At 50.8% G+C, this 16,180-nt stretch overlaps 1 protein-coding gene across 9 annotated transcripts in view; it reads left to right on the plus strand.

The window, feature by feature from the left end:
- Positions 1 to 1,272: 1,272 nt before the first annotated feature.
- SLC39A11 (solute carrier family 39 member 11) overlaps positions 1,273 to 16,180 on the plus strand; it is a 56,753-nt gene continuing 41,845 nt past the window's right edge. For 8 of the 9 annotated variants that reach the window (XM_088176440.1, XM_088176443.1, XM_088176444.1 and 5 more), the window contains exons 1-4: positions 1,273 to 1,390; positions 2,518 to 2,631; positions 3,499 to 3,537; positions 7,952 to 8,110. In XM_088176440.1, coding sequence (XP_088032566.1) covers positions 2,524 to 2,631; positions 3,499 to 3,537; positions 7,952 to 8,110 — 306 coding nt within the window. In that variant the 5' untranslated portion in view covers positions 1,273 to 1,390; positions 2,518 to 2,523. The remainder of the gene's footprint in view (positions 1,391 to 2,517; positions 2,632 to 3,498; positions 3,538 to 7,951; positions 8,111 to 16,180) is intronic. The other variant, XM_088176445.1, reaches the window with a different exon arrangement.

Here is a 16,180-nt window from a genome sequence, read left to right on the forward strand (position 1 = left end):
CTGTCCCTCTGCCACCCCTGCTCCTCCTGCAGGGGACACCGGGGCTCTGTGGCTGTGTCCCAGCACAGGGGGGATTGGTGACATTTCCTCTGCCACCCTGCAGTGATGGTTTTGGGGATGTCCAGGTTGGACATCGAGAGGAATTCCTCATGGGAAGGGTTGTGACACATGGAAGGAGCTGCCCAGGGAGGTTCGGAGGTGACACCCCTGGAGGTGACACTGAGTGCTCTGGGCTGGGGACACGGTGGGGAATCACAGCTGGCACTCGGTGACTCCAGAAATCATCTCCAGCCTCAATAATTCTGGGATTCTGGGCCATCCACGGGTGACTCCGAGTGCCAGGCACGGCCACCAGCCACGGAGCGACCTCGGTTTGGCCCCGTGAGCTCCCCCAGGCTGCCACGAGCTACTCATTAAGGTTGTTAATTAGCAGGGATAATTACGGGCAGCGCGGGGGTGGCATTAAGGGGTGGGCGGGCTCTCAGGGCACTCCAATGGCAACGGGAAGCGGAGTCCGGAGGTCTCTTTGCAATGAGGGGCGGTGACAATGACAGCGACAGTGACAATGGCAATGACAGCCCCGAGAAAAGAGCCAGAGAACCCCCAAACCCCACCCGAACCCCTCCACACCACAGGGATCACAGCCAGCTCAACCCGCCTCCCCTAAGCTCCTCTCTCCCCCTTAGGCGAGGCTTTGGGATTTAAGCCGAGCTCATCGGGACCCGGCACATCTCACTTGGGGCACAACCCCACATTTGGGGATTTGGGGCTCAGCCAGGCACAAACGGGGCTCAGATCTCACCCAGGCAAAAAAGGGGGACACAAAAAGGAGGGGACAATCCCCAGGGATGGGGAGCGAGCACTGGGAATAGCCCAGGGAAATCCATGGAAAATGCCATGGAAATGCACCCAGGTTGGAAATATAGATTAATAAATGGATAATGCACGCCAGCATGGATATATTTATATGTATATACAGCAAAGGCACGGGGATTGATCGATTTATATGTATATACACCAAAGGCACGGGGATTGATAGATTTATATGTAAATATATAAGAAACACACACACGGCCAGCAATGCCATCGTGTCGCGCCCGCCCGCGCCGCCCGCCCTCAGAGCCGCCTGCTCCGCCCGCCCGCCTCGCTTTGAGGCCGGCGCGCCCGCGCGAACCGCAGAGCCGCGGGAGGCCCGCAGAGCCGCGCTGCCATTGGCTGAGAGGCCCACCCCTGCCGCGCTTCTATTGGCTGAGCCCCCCGCGGGGCGGGGCCAGCCCGCAGACACGTGTGCGCACCCGGAAGTGGCGGCGGGACCGGCTCGGGGCTACCGGGGGGTTCAGCTCCAGCGGGTTTGGGCTGGGGGCGTCCCAGCACCGCCCAGACCCTCCAGGTATGAGGGGACACCGCTCCGGAGCTCCGGGTTTGGGGGATGCGGGGGTCCTGTCACCGGTCAGAGCATTTGGGGGCGCCACTTATGGGGGGTTCAAGGGTCCTGGGGTGGGTCAGGGGCTCCGGGGATCCGGGTTTGGGGGTTCAGGGGTCCTGGGGTGGGTCAGGGGTTCAGAAACGTCCAGGGTTGCGGGGTCTGGGGGTCCTTCGGCTGTCCCGGGGGGTCCAGGTTTTGGGGAGCTCAGGGGTCCGGCAGTCCCAGGTTTGGGGGGTTTGGGGATCCTGGCACCGGCCGGGGGCTCCTGGTTTGGAGGATTCGGTGATGCCGGGACCGGCCCCGCGGCTGGAGGGCTCGGGATACCAGAGCGGAGCTGCCGGTGTAGGGTTGGGGGGCGGATCTGGGGGTGTTTGGGTGCTCCTGGTGGGCTGCAGGACCCCCTGTAGGAAAGGAGAATCTCCCTGGGGAGCTGGGGGGAGTCTGAGCCGGGCACGCACCTGCAGGGACTGGGAAAAGCCTTGGAAACTGACCCTGATGTGTGTGTGTGTGTATTCCCTGTGTATTCCCCGTATATTCCCTGTGTATTTCCTGTGTATTTCCTGTATATTCCCTGTATATTCCCTGTATATTCCCTGTATATTCCCTGTGTATTCCCTGTGTATTCCCTGTATATTTCCTGTATGTGTATATAAATCTATCAATCCCTGTGCCTTTGGTGTATATACATATAAATACACGGCATGTAATATCAATTTATTCATTTGTATTTCCAACCTGGGTGCATTTCCATGGATTTCCCTGGGCTATTCCCAGTGCTCGCTCCCCATCCCTGGGGATTGTCCCCTCCTTTTTGTTCCCAACCCCTTTTTGTCCCCCCTTTTTTGCCTGAGTGAGATCTGAGCCCCGTTTGTGCCTGGCTGAGCCCCAAATCCCCAAATGTGGGGTTGTGCCCCAAGTGAGATGTGCCGGGTCCCGATGAGCTCGGCTTAAATCCCAAAGCTTCGCCTAAGGGGGAGAGAGGAGCTTAGGGGAGGCGGGTTGAGCTGGCTGTGATCCCTGTGGTGTGGAGGGGTTCGGGTGGGGTTTGGGGGTTCTCTGGCTCTTTTCCTGAGGCTGCTCCTGTGTCCTAGGCCAGCATGATCGCGGGATTGGGGCCGGTGCTGCAGGCGGTGCTGGGGACGTTGCTCACCTGGGGGCTGACAGCAGCGGGGTCAGCGCTGGTGTTCGTGTTCTCCAGTGGCCAGGTGAGAACTGGGACCCCCCCAGGATCCAAATCTGAGGGCAGGGGAGCCCTGGGATCCCCCAGGATCCAGATTTGGGATCGGCTCCTCATCCCTGACATCCCACAAAATCCAGACCCCGGGGCTGTGCCTTGCTCGTGGCTACGTTTGTCTCCCTGCTCTCAGCTTTGATGGACAAGATAGAGGAAAAATCCAGCTCCTTTCCCAACACACAGGAGGGGAGGAAATCCAGTTGCTGACCTGGGCTGTGGAATGTGCTCCTGGGGCTCTGTGCTGGGAGCAGCAGCTCCCCTCCTCCAGCCTGCCTTTGCTGCCTGATTTCCAGGGCAGGATTTGGGTCAGGCCTTTGCTCAGAACGAGCAGAGTGCTGAGCTTTAAGTCATCCTGGATCCAAAATTAGAGGCCCTCCTCACCAGGGCGTTCCAGATTGCCCAGATCTGGATTTATTATTTATGCCTTGGTCTTGTGATGATTTATTCAGGAGGTGGCTGCAAAGTGAGGCTCCCTTTGGAGGAGAACTTTGGTTTTCTTCTTTGGGGAGGGGGTAAAACCTGCCCTGACAGTGACAGGGACACCTTCCACTGTCCCAGGCTGCTCCAAGCCCTGTCCAGCCTGGCCTTGGGCACTTCCAGGGATCCAGGAGCAGCCACAGCTTCTCTGGGAATTCTATTCCAGAGCATCCCCGCCCTCAGAGGGAAAATTTCCTTCCCAAAATCCCACCTAACCCCGTTCTCAGGCAGTGGGAAGCCATTCCCTGTTGTGCAAAGTCCCTCTCCAGCCTGGTGACCCCTCTCCCATCTCCCCACACCGTGGGCAGTGCTTTCACCAGGAATTCAAGGTGTTTTGTGTTTGTTTTTTTTTTTTTTCCAGAGGCGAATCCTGGATGGGAGCTTGGGCTTTGCTGCGGGGGTGAGTGCAGAATCCTCCTCCTCCTCCTCCTCCTCCTCCTCCTCCCTCCCCCGTGTTCTCTGCAGCCCCTCCACGCTTGGTTTCGCTGCCCACTGGAGTTCAAATCCCTTGGAGAATTCCCTGAGGGCAGGGAAGGGCTCAGGCTCAGCCTGGTCCTGCCCTGGCTCCTCCTGCCTGAGGCTGGAGGTGGTACCAGGACGGTCACCAGCTGCCCACGCTGCTTTGGGCTGCCTGGAATTCAATTCCTCTCGTTTCCCTGGAATTCTGGGAGAGCTGGAGATGGGCAGGAGGGTTGTGCTGGGGGCTGCTGTGCCTGGCTGGCTTTGTGCTTCCCCATGGATGCTTTAATCCCTGGGGAGGAGAGGGAAGAGAGAAATCTCTGAAATCTGGGGCTTTTCGTGGAGGAAAATGTGCAACTGTGGGGCTGGGATTGGTGCAGGGTTTTGGGAATGTGGGGCTGGGATTGGTGCAGGAATTTGGGAATGTGGGGCTGCCACTGCTGAGGTGCTGGAGGGCAGGTGGGGCCTCATCCACACTCATTAAATCACCTTTGTGATTAATGATTACCTCATTAAGGATCAAATCCAGCTGCCAGACGCCTCCCTGGATGTGCTCTGCAGGGAGGTGCCCATTCCCAGCTCTGTGCTGGGGTCACCTGAGCCCTGCCTGGGCAGGTGGCCCCTGGGTGCCCTGGTGGGTGACAGGAGCTGGGTTTGCTCCCCTCGGTGGCTGGGGGGGGATCCCTGGGCTGTGATTTCTGCAGGAATCCCATCGGGATTTGGAATTGCTGTCCCTGCTGTGGCCACCACGTCACCCTGGCAGCAGCCCTGAGTCACCCCAGGTGTGGCTCAGGAAGCAGAACTCCTGCAAACAAACATTTTGCAAACAAACATTTGCTTTTCCCTCAGCTCTTCCAGCTGGCACTGCCCAGAGCAGGAACGGGGGGATTGTGCCTGGAGGGGACAGGCAGGGAGGGAGCCCTGGGGACACCAGGATCCCCCTGAATTTTAATTTTCCCACCTTGGCAGCGTTGTCATTGCTTGGCCAACAGCTGGGTCTCCATCTTTTCTCTGGTTTAACACCACAAGGAACTTTTCCTGTCCCCTTTCTCCTGGTTTTTGTGTTTGGTGGTTTTGTAAGAATCAGGAGAAATCCCCTCGTGGTGGGGTGTCCAGGTGTCCTCAGGGGACATCCAGGTGCTCTCAGGGGTGCAGGGAGCTGTTTTGGGGTGCAGGGAGCTGTGCCTGGGCAGATGTTCCAGCTGATCTGGGTGTGCTGGGTGAGCCAGGTGAATGGAACTGGGCTGTACTGGGAGAGCCCTGGCTGTACTGGGAGCATCCTGAGGGCTCAGGCTGTCCCTGCTGGTGGCCCAGGTGTCACCTGGGCTGGAGGGACATGAGCAGCTCCGTCCTTGTGGGGGAGCCCTGCCCATCCTGCCTCTGCCTTTTTCCTTTCCCAGTTCCCTGCCTGGAACTCCCAGATCTTCCAGGGTTTTCATGCAGGAGCCTGGGAGGTGATGTGTTTCCATAGAGACAAAGCTTTGCTTGCTGGGGCATCTGATGTGAAATTCTGCTTTTTCTCTTAAATCTTGATATCCTTAAACGAGATTTTTTTTATTTATTTTTTTTTTTTCCCCCAGTTTTTCTCTGTGGTGATGCAGGGCTGGGCTCAGACACCAGGAACAAAAACCTGCACCCTCCTTTTCCCTGCAGCCTGGCCCAGCTTTTCCTCTGGCTGGCCTGGAGTTTGGTTTTTCCCTGTCCCAGGTGGAGCAGGAAATCACCCAGGGATCAAAAATTCCCTTTAAACAGCACCAGGAATTCCCACAGCTCTGCTGGGGCTGCTCAATGGAGCCTTAATGAGGCCAAGTGGAAAATTTTGGCAAGGAAAGTGCCCTGCCAGTGCCTCATCTTCCACCTGCCTTTCCCATCTCCTTTTCCTGGATTTCCTGCTCCCAATAATTCCCTCCCTCTTCCCATTCCCATCCCACAGGAGCCTGGCCAGGCCCTCCTGCTTTAATTGGGATTTAATTGTGTGGGTGTGGAGGTCGTGGCTCTGTTTATTGTGGATTTGCAGATAAAAGTTCCCTCAGCCACAGGGCTGAGCTGGATCCCTGAGTTTGGCTGGGGGGTGAGGAGAGTTTGAAGCCCAGAATTTTGGGGATTCCTGTGGAAGGAGATACCCAAACCCTGGTGTTTGGGTTTAAATCCTGCTGTGTTTGGGCACAGATCTGGATTCATTTGTTGGTTTTTTGTTTTTTGGGGGTTTTTTTTGTCTCCTGTCCCCTTGCTGGAGCCCAGGGAAGGATTTGGGCTCCCCCAGGGATCACTCAGCTGCTGCTCCTCCCACCCTGCTGCGTTTTCCCAAAATTTATGCATTTATGGCATTATTGCACCTTTGGAGCACAAAGGTTGGGAAAATGGGAAAATTCCCCAAAATCCAGCTTGGCAGGAGCAGGGGGTCCCTGTGCCAGCAGCTGGGAACTGGAGTGAGGGGAAGGTGTGGAAAATCCACAGGGGAAGGTGTGGAAAATCCACAGGGGAAGGTGTGGAAAATCCACAGGGGAAGGTGTGAAATTCCTGCTCTGCATTTATTGATCCAGGGGGTTTTTTCCTCTTTTATTCCTGCCCCTGGCTGGGCCATTCCAGAGCTTTGAGATCGGTGTGAATTTGTCACTTCACTGCGGTTTTTGGCAGAAATCCTCCCCCTTCTGTCACTTTGACATCAGCTGATGGGAACTGCAGCTGGACCAGAGCTCGGGGATGGGCAGGGGCTGCTCCAGGCAATCCCTAAATCCCAGTTTGGGATCAGGGATGGGCTCAGGGGAGCTGCTGCTCCTCCTGGATCCCCTGCAATCCCTAAATCCCAGTTTGGGATCAGGGATGAGCTCAGGGGAGCTGCTGCTCCTCCTTCCAACTTGGAAATCCCGTAAATCCGTGACAGTGACACCCAGCACGTGGGGTTGGAAGGAATAAATCACTTTTCCTTCACTTTGGGATCCTCAGAGCTGTGGCACCTCTTCCCCAGGAGCCCCGAGCTGCCCTGGGTGCTGCCAGGATGTGCAGGGCTCAGTTTACCTTGGGGAAATGAGATCTCAACGTGAGCTGACAAGAGAATTCTCCAGAGCCTTTCCTGTGTTTCCACCTTGGGGTTGTGTGGTTGTTTCTGGAAGGAGGTGGCATTTGAAATATGAGGTTTGACAGCCGTGCTTAAGCCTGACATGACAAACCCTCGTTCTTCTTACTCACCGTGAGCTCAGATTCACACGGCCCCCCAGGGACTGCTGGCTCCTGCCTTCCTGAGCACGGATTCAGCAATCCGAATTCTTCTTTTCCCTCCTTCTCCTCCTTTTTTTAATCTTCTCCTTTTTTTTCTTCCTCCTTCTCCTCCTTTTTTTTCCCTCCTTCTCCTCTTTATCCTTCCTCCTTTCTTCTCCTTCCTCCTTTCTTCTCCTTCCTCCTTTCTTCTCCTTCCTCCTTTCTTCTCCTTCCTCCTTTCTTCTCCTTCCTCCTTTCTTCTCCTTCCTCCTTTCTTCTCCTCCTCCCTAGTCCTGCTATTAGTTGTCCTGCTATCAGTATTCCCAGTTATCATTTCAGGCATTCAGGATGGCAGAGTTTGCTCTGAGTCCTTGTGCTGCCAGAGCTGGGCAGCTCCTCCCGAGTGCCTTTGAGCTGGAAAAGAGGAATTGGGCAGGAATTGTTCTCTGAGAGGGTGGAATGGAATTCCCAGATTTGCTGTGGCTGCCCCTGGATCCCTGGAAGTGTCCCAGGCCAGTGGATGGGACAGTGGGAGGTGTCCCTGCCCATGGTGGCACTGTGGATGGGTTTTAAATTCTTTAAATTCTTTTAAATTCTTTTCCAGCCCCAAACCATTCTGAGATTCTCAGCATCTTTCAAAGGGAACTGCCTGGGCTGCTGGGCAGGGATTGGGGTAATAAAAACCACCAAAGCAACAACTAAATAAATCAAACTACACAAATAAAAATATCAAAAAATAAATTAACAACACGCAAAAAAAATTATTCCTAACTCAAGAAACCCATAAGACTTCAAATCATCAAAATAAGAATAGCACCTATAAATAAACATAAAACCAACAAATAAATTTAACCATAAACAATATTTCTCAAATTATCCATAACTATAAAACATATACTACCATCAAACAAACCAAACAAATAAAACCTCTATTAAGAAAAAACAATAATCCAAATAAAAATATTAAAAAAACCCCAAAACCTAACAAATGAACCCACAAACCCTGCACACTCAGGAGCTTGGCCTTTTCCACAGCGTCCTCCTGCTGCATCCCTGCAGAATTCCCACTGGATCCTGCTCCTCCAACGGGTCCAAAAACGGGAATTTTGCTTTCCCTGCTGTGCCCTGGGGTCTCACCGCTGCCCTTCTGTCCCCAGGTGATGCTGGCAGCGTCCTACTGGTCCCTGCTGGCCCCGGCCATCGAGCTGGCCGAGGAGTCTGGAGCCTTCGGAGCCTTCTCCTTCTTCCCTGTGGCTGCAGGATTTGCCCTGGGGGCAGCGTTTGTCTATGGGGCTGACCTGCTGCTCCCGGAGCTGGTGAGTGAGAACTGTGGGGCTGGGGGATCATCCCGGGGGGAATTCCTGAGCTGGGAGCTGATCCCAGTGGGAATTGTGGGGTTTGGAGCTGATCCCAGTGGGAATTGTGGGGCTGACCTGCTCCTCCCGGTGCTGGTGAGAGGGAATTCCCAGTTTGGAGGCTCATCCCAGAGGGAATTCCCAGTTTGGAGGCTCATCCCAGAGGGAATTCCCAGTTTGGGGGCTCATCCCAGAGGGAATTCCCAGTTTGGGGGCTCCTCCCAGAGGGAATTCCCAGTTTGGGGGCTCCTCCCAGAGGGAATTCCCAGTTTGGGGGCTCCTCCCAGAGGGAATTCCCAGTTTGGGAGCTCATCCCAGTCCTGCTGAGTGGGAATCCCCAGTTTAGGGGGGGGGGACTCCTGCCCTTCCTCCTGGAAGCTGTGTGGATTTCCCTCCCAGATTTCCTCAGTTTTTGATTTCCCTGAGCCCTGGCTGCTCTGGCAGTGCTGGATGCATCTTTAGACTCGCTGAGCTCTTTATTTTTTTAATTAATTAATTTTTTTTTTAATCTCCCTGTTTTTTTTCCCTCTTCACACTCCTGCTTTTGTTCTTTTTGCTGGCAGCGCTCCTGGAACAGCTCAGGTGTGACCTCGTGTCCCAGCCCAGGGGCTTCATTTGCAGAGCTGCCAACCCTGGCAGGGCTGCACAGCCTGAGCTGGTGCTAAAAATACAAATAAACAGGGAGCTGGTGGGTTTGTGCAGCTGGAAACACGAGAATGGTGCAGTCAGTGAAGAGAAATCCAAACATTTCCAAGGAGATTCTTCAATTTTCACCTTTAGCTCAGTGGGATTTTGTTCCTGGTGGCTGGAATTATTATTTTTTTTTGGGGGGTGTTGAAACAGGAGCCTGTGGAGAGGGAAAAGTTTGGGAGAAGTGAAATTCTTGGGAAGAGCAGGATGGAGTGACAAGGACAGGGAGGGTGCTGGCCTTGCAGGGAGCAGTGCAGAAATTAAAACATCCCAAATATCCTGAAATCCTGAAAGGTTAAATGGTGCTCTGGGAGCAGAGCTGGTGGCTCCTGACACATCCCATGGGAATTCTGCTGCCTGGGACACGGCCAAGGAGGATTTTTGGGGTGCTGTGTGAAGAGAACAGAGACTCAGAGAGGTTTGGGGGGAGCAGAGGGGAGAGATGAGCAGGTTTTTGGGGAGCTGAGCAGGGTTTTTGGGCACACAGAGGGGAGAGATGAGCAGGGTTTTTGGGGGAACAGAGCAGGTTTTTTGGGGAACACAAAGGTAAGAGCTGAGCAGGGTTTGGGGGAACAGAGGTGAGAGCTGAGCAGGGTTTTGGGGGAGCTGAGCAGGGTTTTGGGGATCTGAGCAGGGTTTTGGGGATCTGAGCAGGGTTTTGGGGGAGCTGAGCAGGGTTTTGGGGATCTGAGCAGGGTTTTGGGGGAGCTGAGCAGGGTTTTGGGGGAGCTGAGCAGGGTTTTGGGGATCTGAGCAGGGTTTTGGGGAGCTGAGCAGGGTTTTGGGGGAGCTGAGCAGGGTTTTGGGGATCTGAGCAGGGTTTTGGGGGAGCTGAGCAGGGTTTTGGGGATCTGAGCAGGTTTTTGGGGGAACTGGGAGAGGTTTGAGGTGAACGTGTCCAAATGCAAACCAACAGCCCGTGTGGGGCTCGAGCCGTGCCTGGATTTGCTCCTGATCCTTCTCCCTCCCTTTGGAGCCCAGATTTCCCCCCGGGGAGCCAATGCTGGTCAGAAAAGGGTTTTCAATCCCTTCCCCCTCGGGCTGGTTGTGCCCGGGGAGGGTGGGAGGAGGATGATGATGATGAGGATGATGGAGCTGCTGCTCTTTGCACTGAGCAGCTCCAGGCTGGATAACAACAACCTCTCCAAGCTTTTCTCCACTCCTCACAGCCCAGCCCTGCTCTGGTTGGGTTTTTCTCCTGCCTCAGCCCCAGCTGGAGGCTCCCGGTGTGTGCTGCTGGCACGGGAAGGGTTAACCCTGGCAGTGAAATGATCCCGAGCAGAATCCTCCCATCCCTCACTGCAGCCTGAGCTCATCTCCTACAGCTTCATCTTTGCCTTTCCCCGGGTGGAGCCTTCCTCGTGTTTGTTCATCCTCCAGCCCGGGAGATGCTGGTGGAAATTTGGGGGGCACTTTTAGGGCCAGACCACGGCCAAAATCAGATCCCAGGGGTCTGAAAAAAAAACCCCCAAACGGGATCTCCTTTATTTTGCCAAATCTCCCCGCATGGAGCCTCCGTTTGAAGCTGATTTTTGCTTTAAACGAGGCTCTCAGGTGGTGCTTGAGGAGGTTTAGGATGTGTGAGCCTTTCCTAAAAAAGGTTTGGTGTCTTCACTGCCAAGACCCCAAAGCGTCTGAGGGAAAGTTTACTTGAAAATTCAGTGCAGCAGGTCCCTGGTGGCTCAGGAGCTATTTTGGGTCTGCTGAAAGGCAGAAGAATGCTGGAATTAAATGTTATTATTCTCATCCTTCAAACGTGTCGTGCAGCTCTGCTGGGCTCTGTCCAGGGTTTGGGGTTTTATTGGGTTTGGGATCAGCCTCCCCCTCCCTCCCTGGGGCAATCCCAGAGAGTCCAGAGGATTCCTCCAGCCCTGGCTGCTTTGGCTCCTGCGTTTTCACACGCAGCTGAAAATTCATGAACAGCCCCAGGGCAGGGTGGGGTCCCCATCCCTGCAGGAGGTGGCACCTGGGGACATCAGTGGTGGCCTGGGCAGGGCTGGGGTGCTTGGACTTCATATTTGAGGGATTTTCCACCCAGAATGACTTTGTGGTTCTGGGGTTTTGTGGTTCTGTTATTTGGTGGTTCTGTTATTTTGTATTTCTGTGATTTTGTATTTCTGTGATTGTTGTGGTTCTGTGATTTTGTATTTCTGTGATTTTGGTGGTTCTCTGATTGTTGTGGTTCTGTTATTTTGTATTTTTGTGACTTTGGTGGTTCTCTGTGAGCTGCCTTTCCCTTGGAGCTGCAGAATTCCCTGTGGAATTCTCAGCACACGTGGGTTGGATTTGTTTTGTTTTGTTTTGTTTTTTTTTTTTTTTTTTTTTTTTTTTGTTTTTTTTTTTTTGGGTTGCAGTGGAGCACAGGTGCCTTCCAGGAGCTCCTGCTTTTTCTGCATCCCAGCCTTTGCCCTGTGAGGCAGCAGGAACTCCCAGCTGGGACTGAGCCAGGAGCAGCCCGGCTGATCCTGCTCTTCCCACTCTGCTGCCATCATTAGCAAATGGGATAATGAGCCTTAATCAGCCTCATCTCCTCCCCCTCCAGGCTTCATTGGCCTCAGGAGCTGCACAGGTGTAAGATGGAGACAGAGGCTTCAGCCAGCTCCCAAAATTCACTTTATTGAGGTTCCAGCAGCTGGGGGTGAGCTCAGAGCTGTGAGTCCTGATTTTAATTCTGGTTTTAATCCATTTTATATTTTTTTTTTATTCCAGAGTATCTTAATACACGGCTGCCAGTCAGCATCACACACAGAACCTTTTATATTTACACACAGCCCATCCAAACTGCAGGAATTCCCACGTTATGTCAGTGACTAGCCAACCATCACAGTTAGTAGCCACGTGTTCAATTTTGGGACTCGTTCTGCAGTGGAAATTAATGAGATTTTTTTTTTTTTTCTCTACTTGCAACATTGGCTTTCTTGTTTGAATGTAAAAATCCTTTTATTTGGTAAAAATATCTTTGGTTTGAGGTGGTTTTATCTTTGCTCTGAGCCATAAAAGCTCCAACCACCTCACTTTGCTCTTTGCCTTCTCATTACCCAGTGAGATTGGCCCAGCAATTCCTCTCCAAGCACTGCAAAAACCTGGGGTGTAAAAGGTGACTGGGGAGCCAGGCCTGTAATTCCAACCTGGAAATGCCATTTCCATTTGATTTTATTTTAATTTTTTTTTTTTTTGTCTGCTGGATACAAGTTTGGTAGGGTTTTTTTAATTGGATTTTTTTTTCTGCTGGGTACAGGTTTGGTAGATTTTTTCTTATTGATTTTTTTTTTTTTTTAATCTGCTGGGTACAGGTTTGATGGATTTTTAATTGGATTATTTATTTATTTTTTTGTCTGCTGGGTACAGGTTTGATGGGTTTTTTTTTCTTATTGGATTTTATTTTTTTGTGTGTGCTGGGTACAGGTTTGGTAGAGATTTTCTATTGGATTTTAATTATTTTGTCTGCTGGGTACAGGTTTGGTGGGGTTTTTTATTGGATTTTTAATTTTTTTTTTGTCTGCTGGGTACAGGTTTCCTGGGTTGGTTGTTATTTTTTTTGCTCCTGAGTACAGGAAAAAAAAAAAAAATCAATAAAGCCTCATGTGATGGGCAGAACATTTCTCAGATTTAAACAAACAGTGGCTAAAATGCCTTTCCAAAGCCTTTTTCCATAGGTGCCACTGCTGACCCCAAAATCCCTCTCTGTGCTCCGGGGTTTGTGTTTGGGGACAGATTTGGGCTCTGCCCTGAGCCCTGCAGACAGAATTCCCTGCTGCCCTTGTGTGGCTCCAGGGCTCTTTGGGAATAGGGCCTTGGATGTTCTGTACAGTGAATTTTGGGCTATTTTGGGTAAGAACTCTTGGGAGGCCTCTGGGAGCTCTGAATAAACAGCCCTGAGCATCCCCGGGCTGTGGCTGGCTCTCAATGTGCCTTCAGGAGGAATTTTTTTTTTCCCTTCTAAATCCATACAAGTTCCTTTTTTTGGGAGGGAAAGCTGGGAATTGTGCGTGGATGAGGCTGCAGGAGGAGGAGGAGGAGGAGGAACCATCCAAGTTGTTTAAAATTGCAAATTTTTCTCTCAGGGCTAAACCACAGCTGGATTAGAACGTGGGGAGCATCTTTTTATTGGGAGTGGGGGCACTGGGAAGTGATTCCTGGAAAATCCCTGGATTTTAGGAGGAATTTCTTCCTGGGAAGGGAAAAGATTCCTGGAATTTCTTCCTGGGAAGGGAAAAGATTCCTGGGATTTCTCCCTGGGCAGGCTTTGGGAGGAGCTGGATCCCCATCCCTGGAGGTGACACTCCGAGCTCTGGGGACAAGGTGGGGATGGGACTCGGTGATCTTGGAGGGCTTTTCCAGCCTCAGGAATTCTGAGATTTGGGGATTTTTTAATTTTTTATTATTTATTTTTTTTGGATCCTCCTGCCCTTGCTCCCAGCTCCAAATCTTCTCCTGCTTTCCCTGCTGGATTTGCTGGGCTCGTTTTTCCAGGGACAGCGTGGAGAACGTGCAGGGTGTGCTGCCTGCTGCTCATTTATCCTTGCAACTGAGATTCCTCTGATGCAATTTGCTGCTCCTGTGGGATGTGCCCAGCTCACATTCCCACTTTAATCTGCTTTTTCCTGTTCAGCTCTGACTCCTAGGAAGTTAATTAGCTGCACATCCCCATTGCCTGGGTCAGGTGGGGAGGGTTTTTTTGGTTTTTTTTTTTTTTTTTTTTTTTTTTTTTTTTTTTTTTTTTTTTTGTGGATTTGATGAAGTTTTGGGGTGTGGAGCTGCAGGAATTGGAGTTTTTCCCCTCCTGGAGGAGGGGAGAGGATGGAGCTGGGGATGCCAGCCTGGCTCCTGCATTCCTGCTTTGCTTGGATTTGCTTTGCCCAGGGCAGAATAAACAGCAGCCCTGGTGTTTGTTTGGTTTTGTGGAGCCCTGGCCCTTTTCCACAGGCTCAGGGAGGAAGGAGGGATCTGGCTCTGAGGATGAAGGAGGAGAAAGTTTGTTTTTTTGGGAATGTAGCAAAGCCTTCCATTGGGAATCATCCCTCCCTTTCCCTTGGGAAAAATCCTTCCCTTTCCCTTGGGAAAAATCCTTCCTTTCCCTTGGGAAAAATCCTTCCCTTTCCCTTGGGAAAAATCCTTCCTTTCCCTTGGGAAAAATCCTTCCCTTCCATGGGGAAAAATCCTTCCCTTCCCTTGGGAAAATCCTTCCCCTTCCATCTCCCAGTAAAGCAGAGTTACCTGAGCTTGGCTTTTATGAATTGATCCATGAGGGATTGATCCCTGTCTCCTGTCCCAGCTGGGATTTCTGGATGAAAAAAAATCAAACCCAAACCCACCCATGGCATCCTCTGAAAAACTCAGAAACCCCAAAGGTTTTTTTTTTTTTTCCATCTCTTTATCCATGGAAAACCTGGACAAAGAGGTTTTATCCTGTTGGATAAAGAGTTTTTATCCACCCCTGTGCTGTGGTTTAGTGCTTCAAATCCAGTGGTGGCTGGATAGGTTGGAATTATTTGCCAAAAACCCCCACAAAATCCTAATTATCCTAATTTCCACCAAAGCATTTTGTTTTATTAGTGGAGGTGAAGGCTTATTTACTGCCGCAGTGCAATTTGTCAGCTGCTCTTAATTAGAATTCTCTCTCATTATGCATCAAGCATTTCATAAAAACATAATTTGGGAAGCCCCAGAGCTGGAGCTGCCTCTGAGTCAGGGTTAAATTCCCTCCCACCATGGTCAGGTTTTTTGGGATCTGGAGAAGTTTAATGGGGTGGGGTGGGGTGGAAAATCCCTTTGGAAAAAAACAAGAAAGGGCTGAGAAAAACTGGCTTAATTCTTAATTGATAATTCTTAATTGATAATTCTTAATTGATAATTCTTAATTGATAATTCTTAATTGATAATTCTTAATTGATAATTCTTAATTCCTGCTCTGGATAGAGCTCTGTCCATCATTCCCTTCTCCAGCCTGGAGCAGGAATTGCTGGGAAAGCTCCTGATATTCCTGATGGATAAATAAATCCTGATGGATTAAACCCTGATAGATGATGGATAAATCCTGATATGGATAAACCCTGATATGGATAAAGAAATCCTGATATCGATAAATAAACCCTGATAGATAAATAAATCCTGATAGATGATGGATAAACCCAGATATATAAATCCTGATATGGATAAATCCTGATATAGATAGATAAACCCTGATATGGATAAATAAACCCTGATATATAAACGAGGTTTTCCCCTCCTCCTGCTCAGCCTTTGCTGACTGAATTTTGATTTTTTTTTTTTTTTTTTAATTTTGGGCCTGGCTCAGCATTGTAAAAGAGAAGTTTCCCACAAGGAGGAGCACAAAAGGATCTCCCCCGTGCTCTGACTCCTGTTTATCCGGGGCTGCCAACGCTCCCCGAGCTGTTCTTTGATCTCAAAATGTGCCTTGGAATTTGCTCAAAGCACAACCCCGAATTAATTCCTCCACGCTGAAAGGCAAACCTGCCATTAAGGTGTCAGGGAAAGCAGTGAGAGAGGTTCTGGGGGAAGGCAGGGAGAGGGAAATTGATTCCATGGGGATCACAAAGAGGAAAAAAAAAAAAAAAAACATCCCCAGGGCTCTGGAGGTGCAGGGGAGCTCTGGGGATTGGGAAGGAAAGGTCCAGAAATCCACAGGGAAAAAAATGCATAGGGAAAAAAAATCCACAGGGAAAAATCCACAGAGAAAAAAATCCACAGGCAGAAAAATCCACAGGCAAAAATCCACAGGGAAAAAAATCACAGGCAAAATAATTCACAGAAATCCCGGGGTTTCCCAGCAGTTCTGCTCCCCTCAGGCTGAGCCCTCCCAGATCTGCAGCCAGGGAGGTGCAGGGGGTGTTGGGGGGGCTGCTCCTGGAAAAAAAAAAAAAAAAAAAATCCTTTATGTAGGAAAGAAGGTGTCCTCTATAGGGGAAAAATGATATAAAATGGATATTTTAAAAAATCTATATCTTTTTAGGCAAAGCAAGGATTTAGTGTATATATATATATTTCTGAAAAAATCTAAAAATATCCATTTTATATCAAAAATGATCCTTTTTCTCCCATACCAAGGACACCTTCTTTCCTACATCAATTACATTTTTTCCCCCCCTCATTTTTGCTTTTCCACACAGGGTCAGGCCAATCCCACACCACCCCCACCATGAGCAGAGCAATGCGAGCCCCCCACATCCCAGAATAATTTTCCCTCCAAGTTCTTCCTCTCCAAATCTCTCCCTGTTTTTTGCTTATTACTTTTTTTTTTTTTTTTTCCCTGCAAATAATCAACCCCCGTGGTTATTTCTGCTGACGCTAATTACTGCCACGGACTAATTAATGCGGGTT

Source organism: Sturnus vulgaris, chromosome 20, assembly GCF_052056855.1.
Source record: "Sturnus vulgaris isolate bStuVul1 chromosome 20, bStuVul1.hap1, whole genome shotgun sequence".
Classification (NCBI taxonomy): domain Eukaryota; kingdom Metazoa; phylum Chordata; class Aves; order Passeriformes; family Sturnidae; genus Sturnus; species Sturnus vulgaris.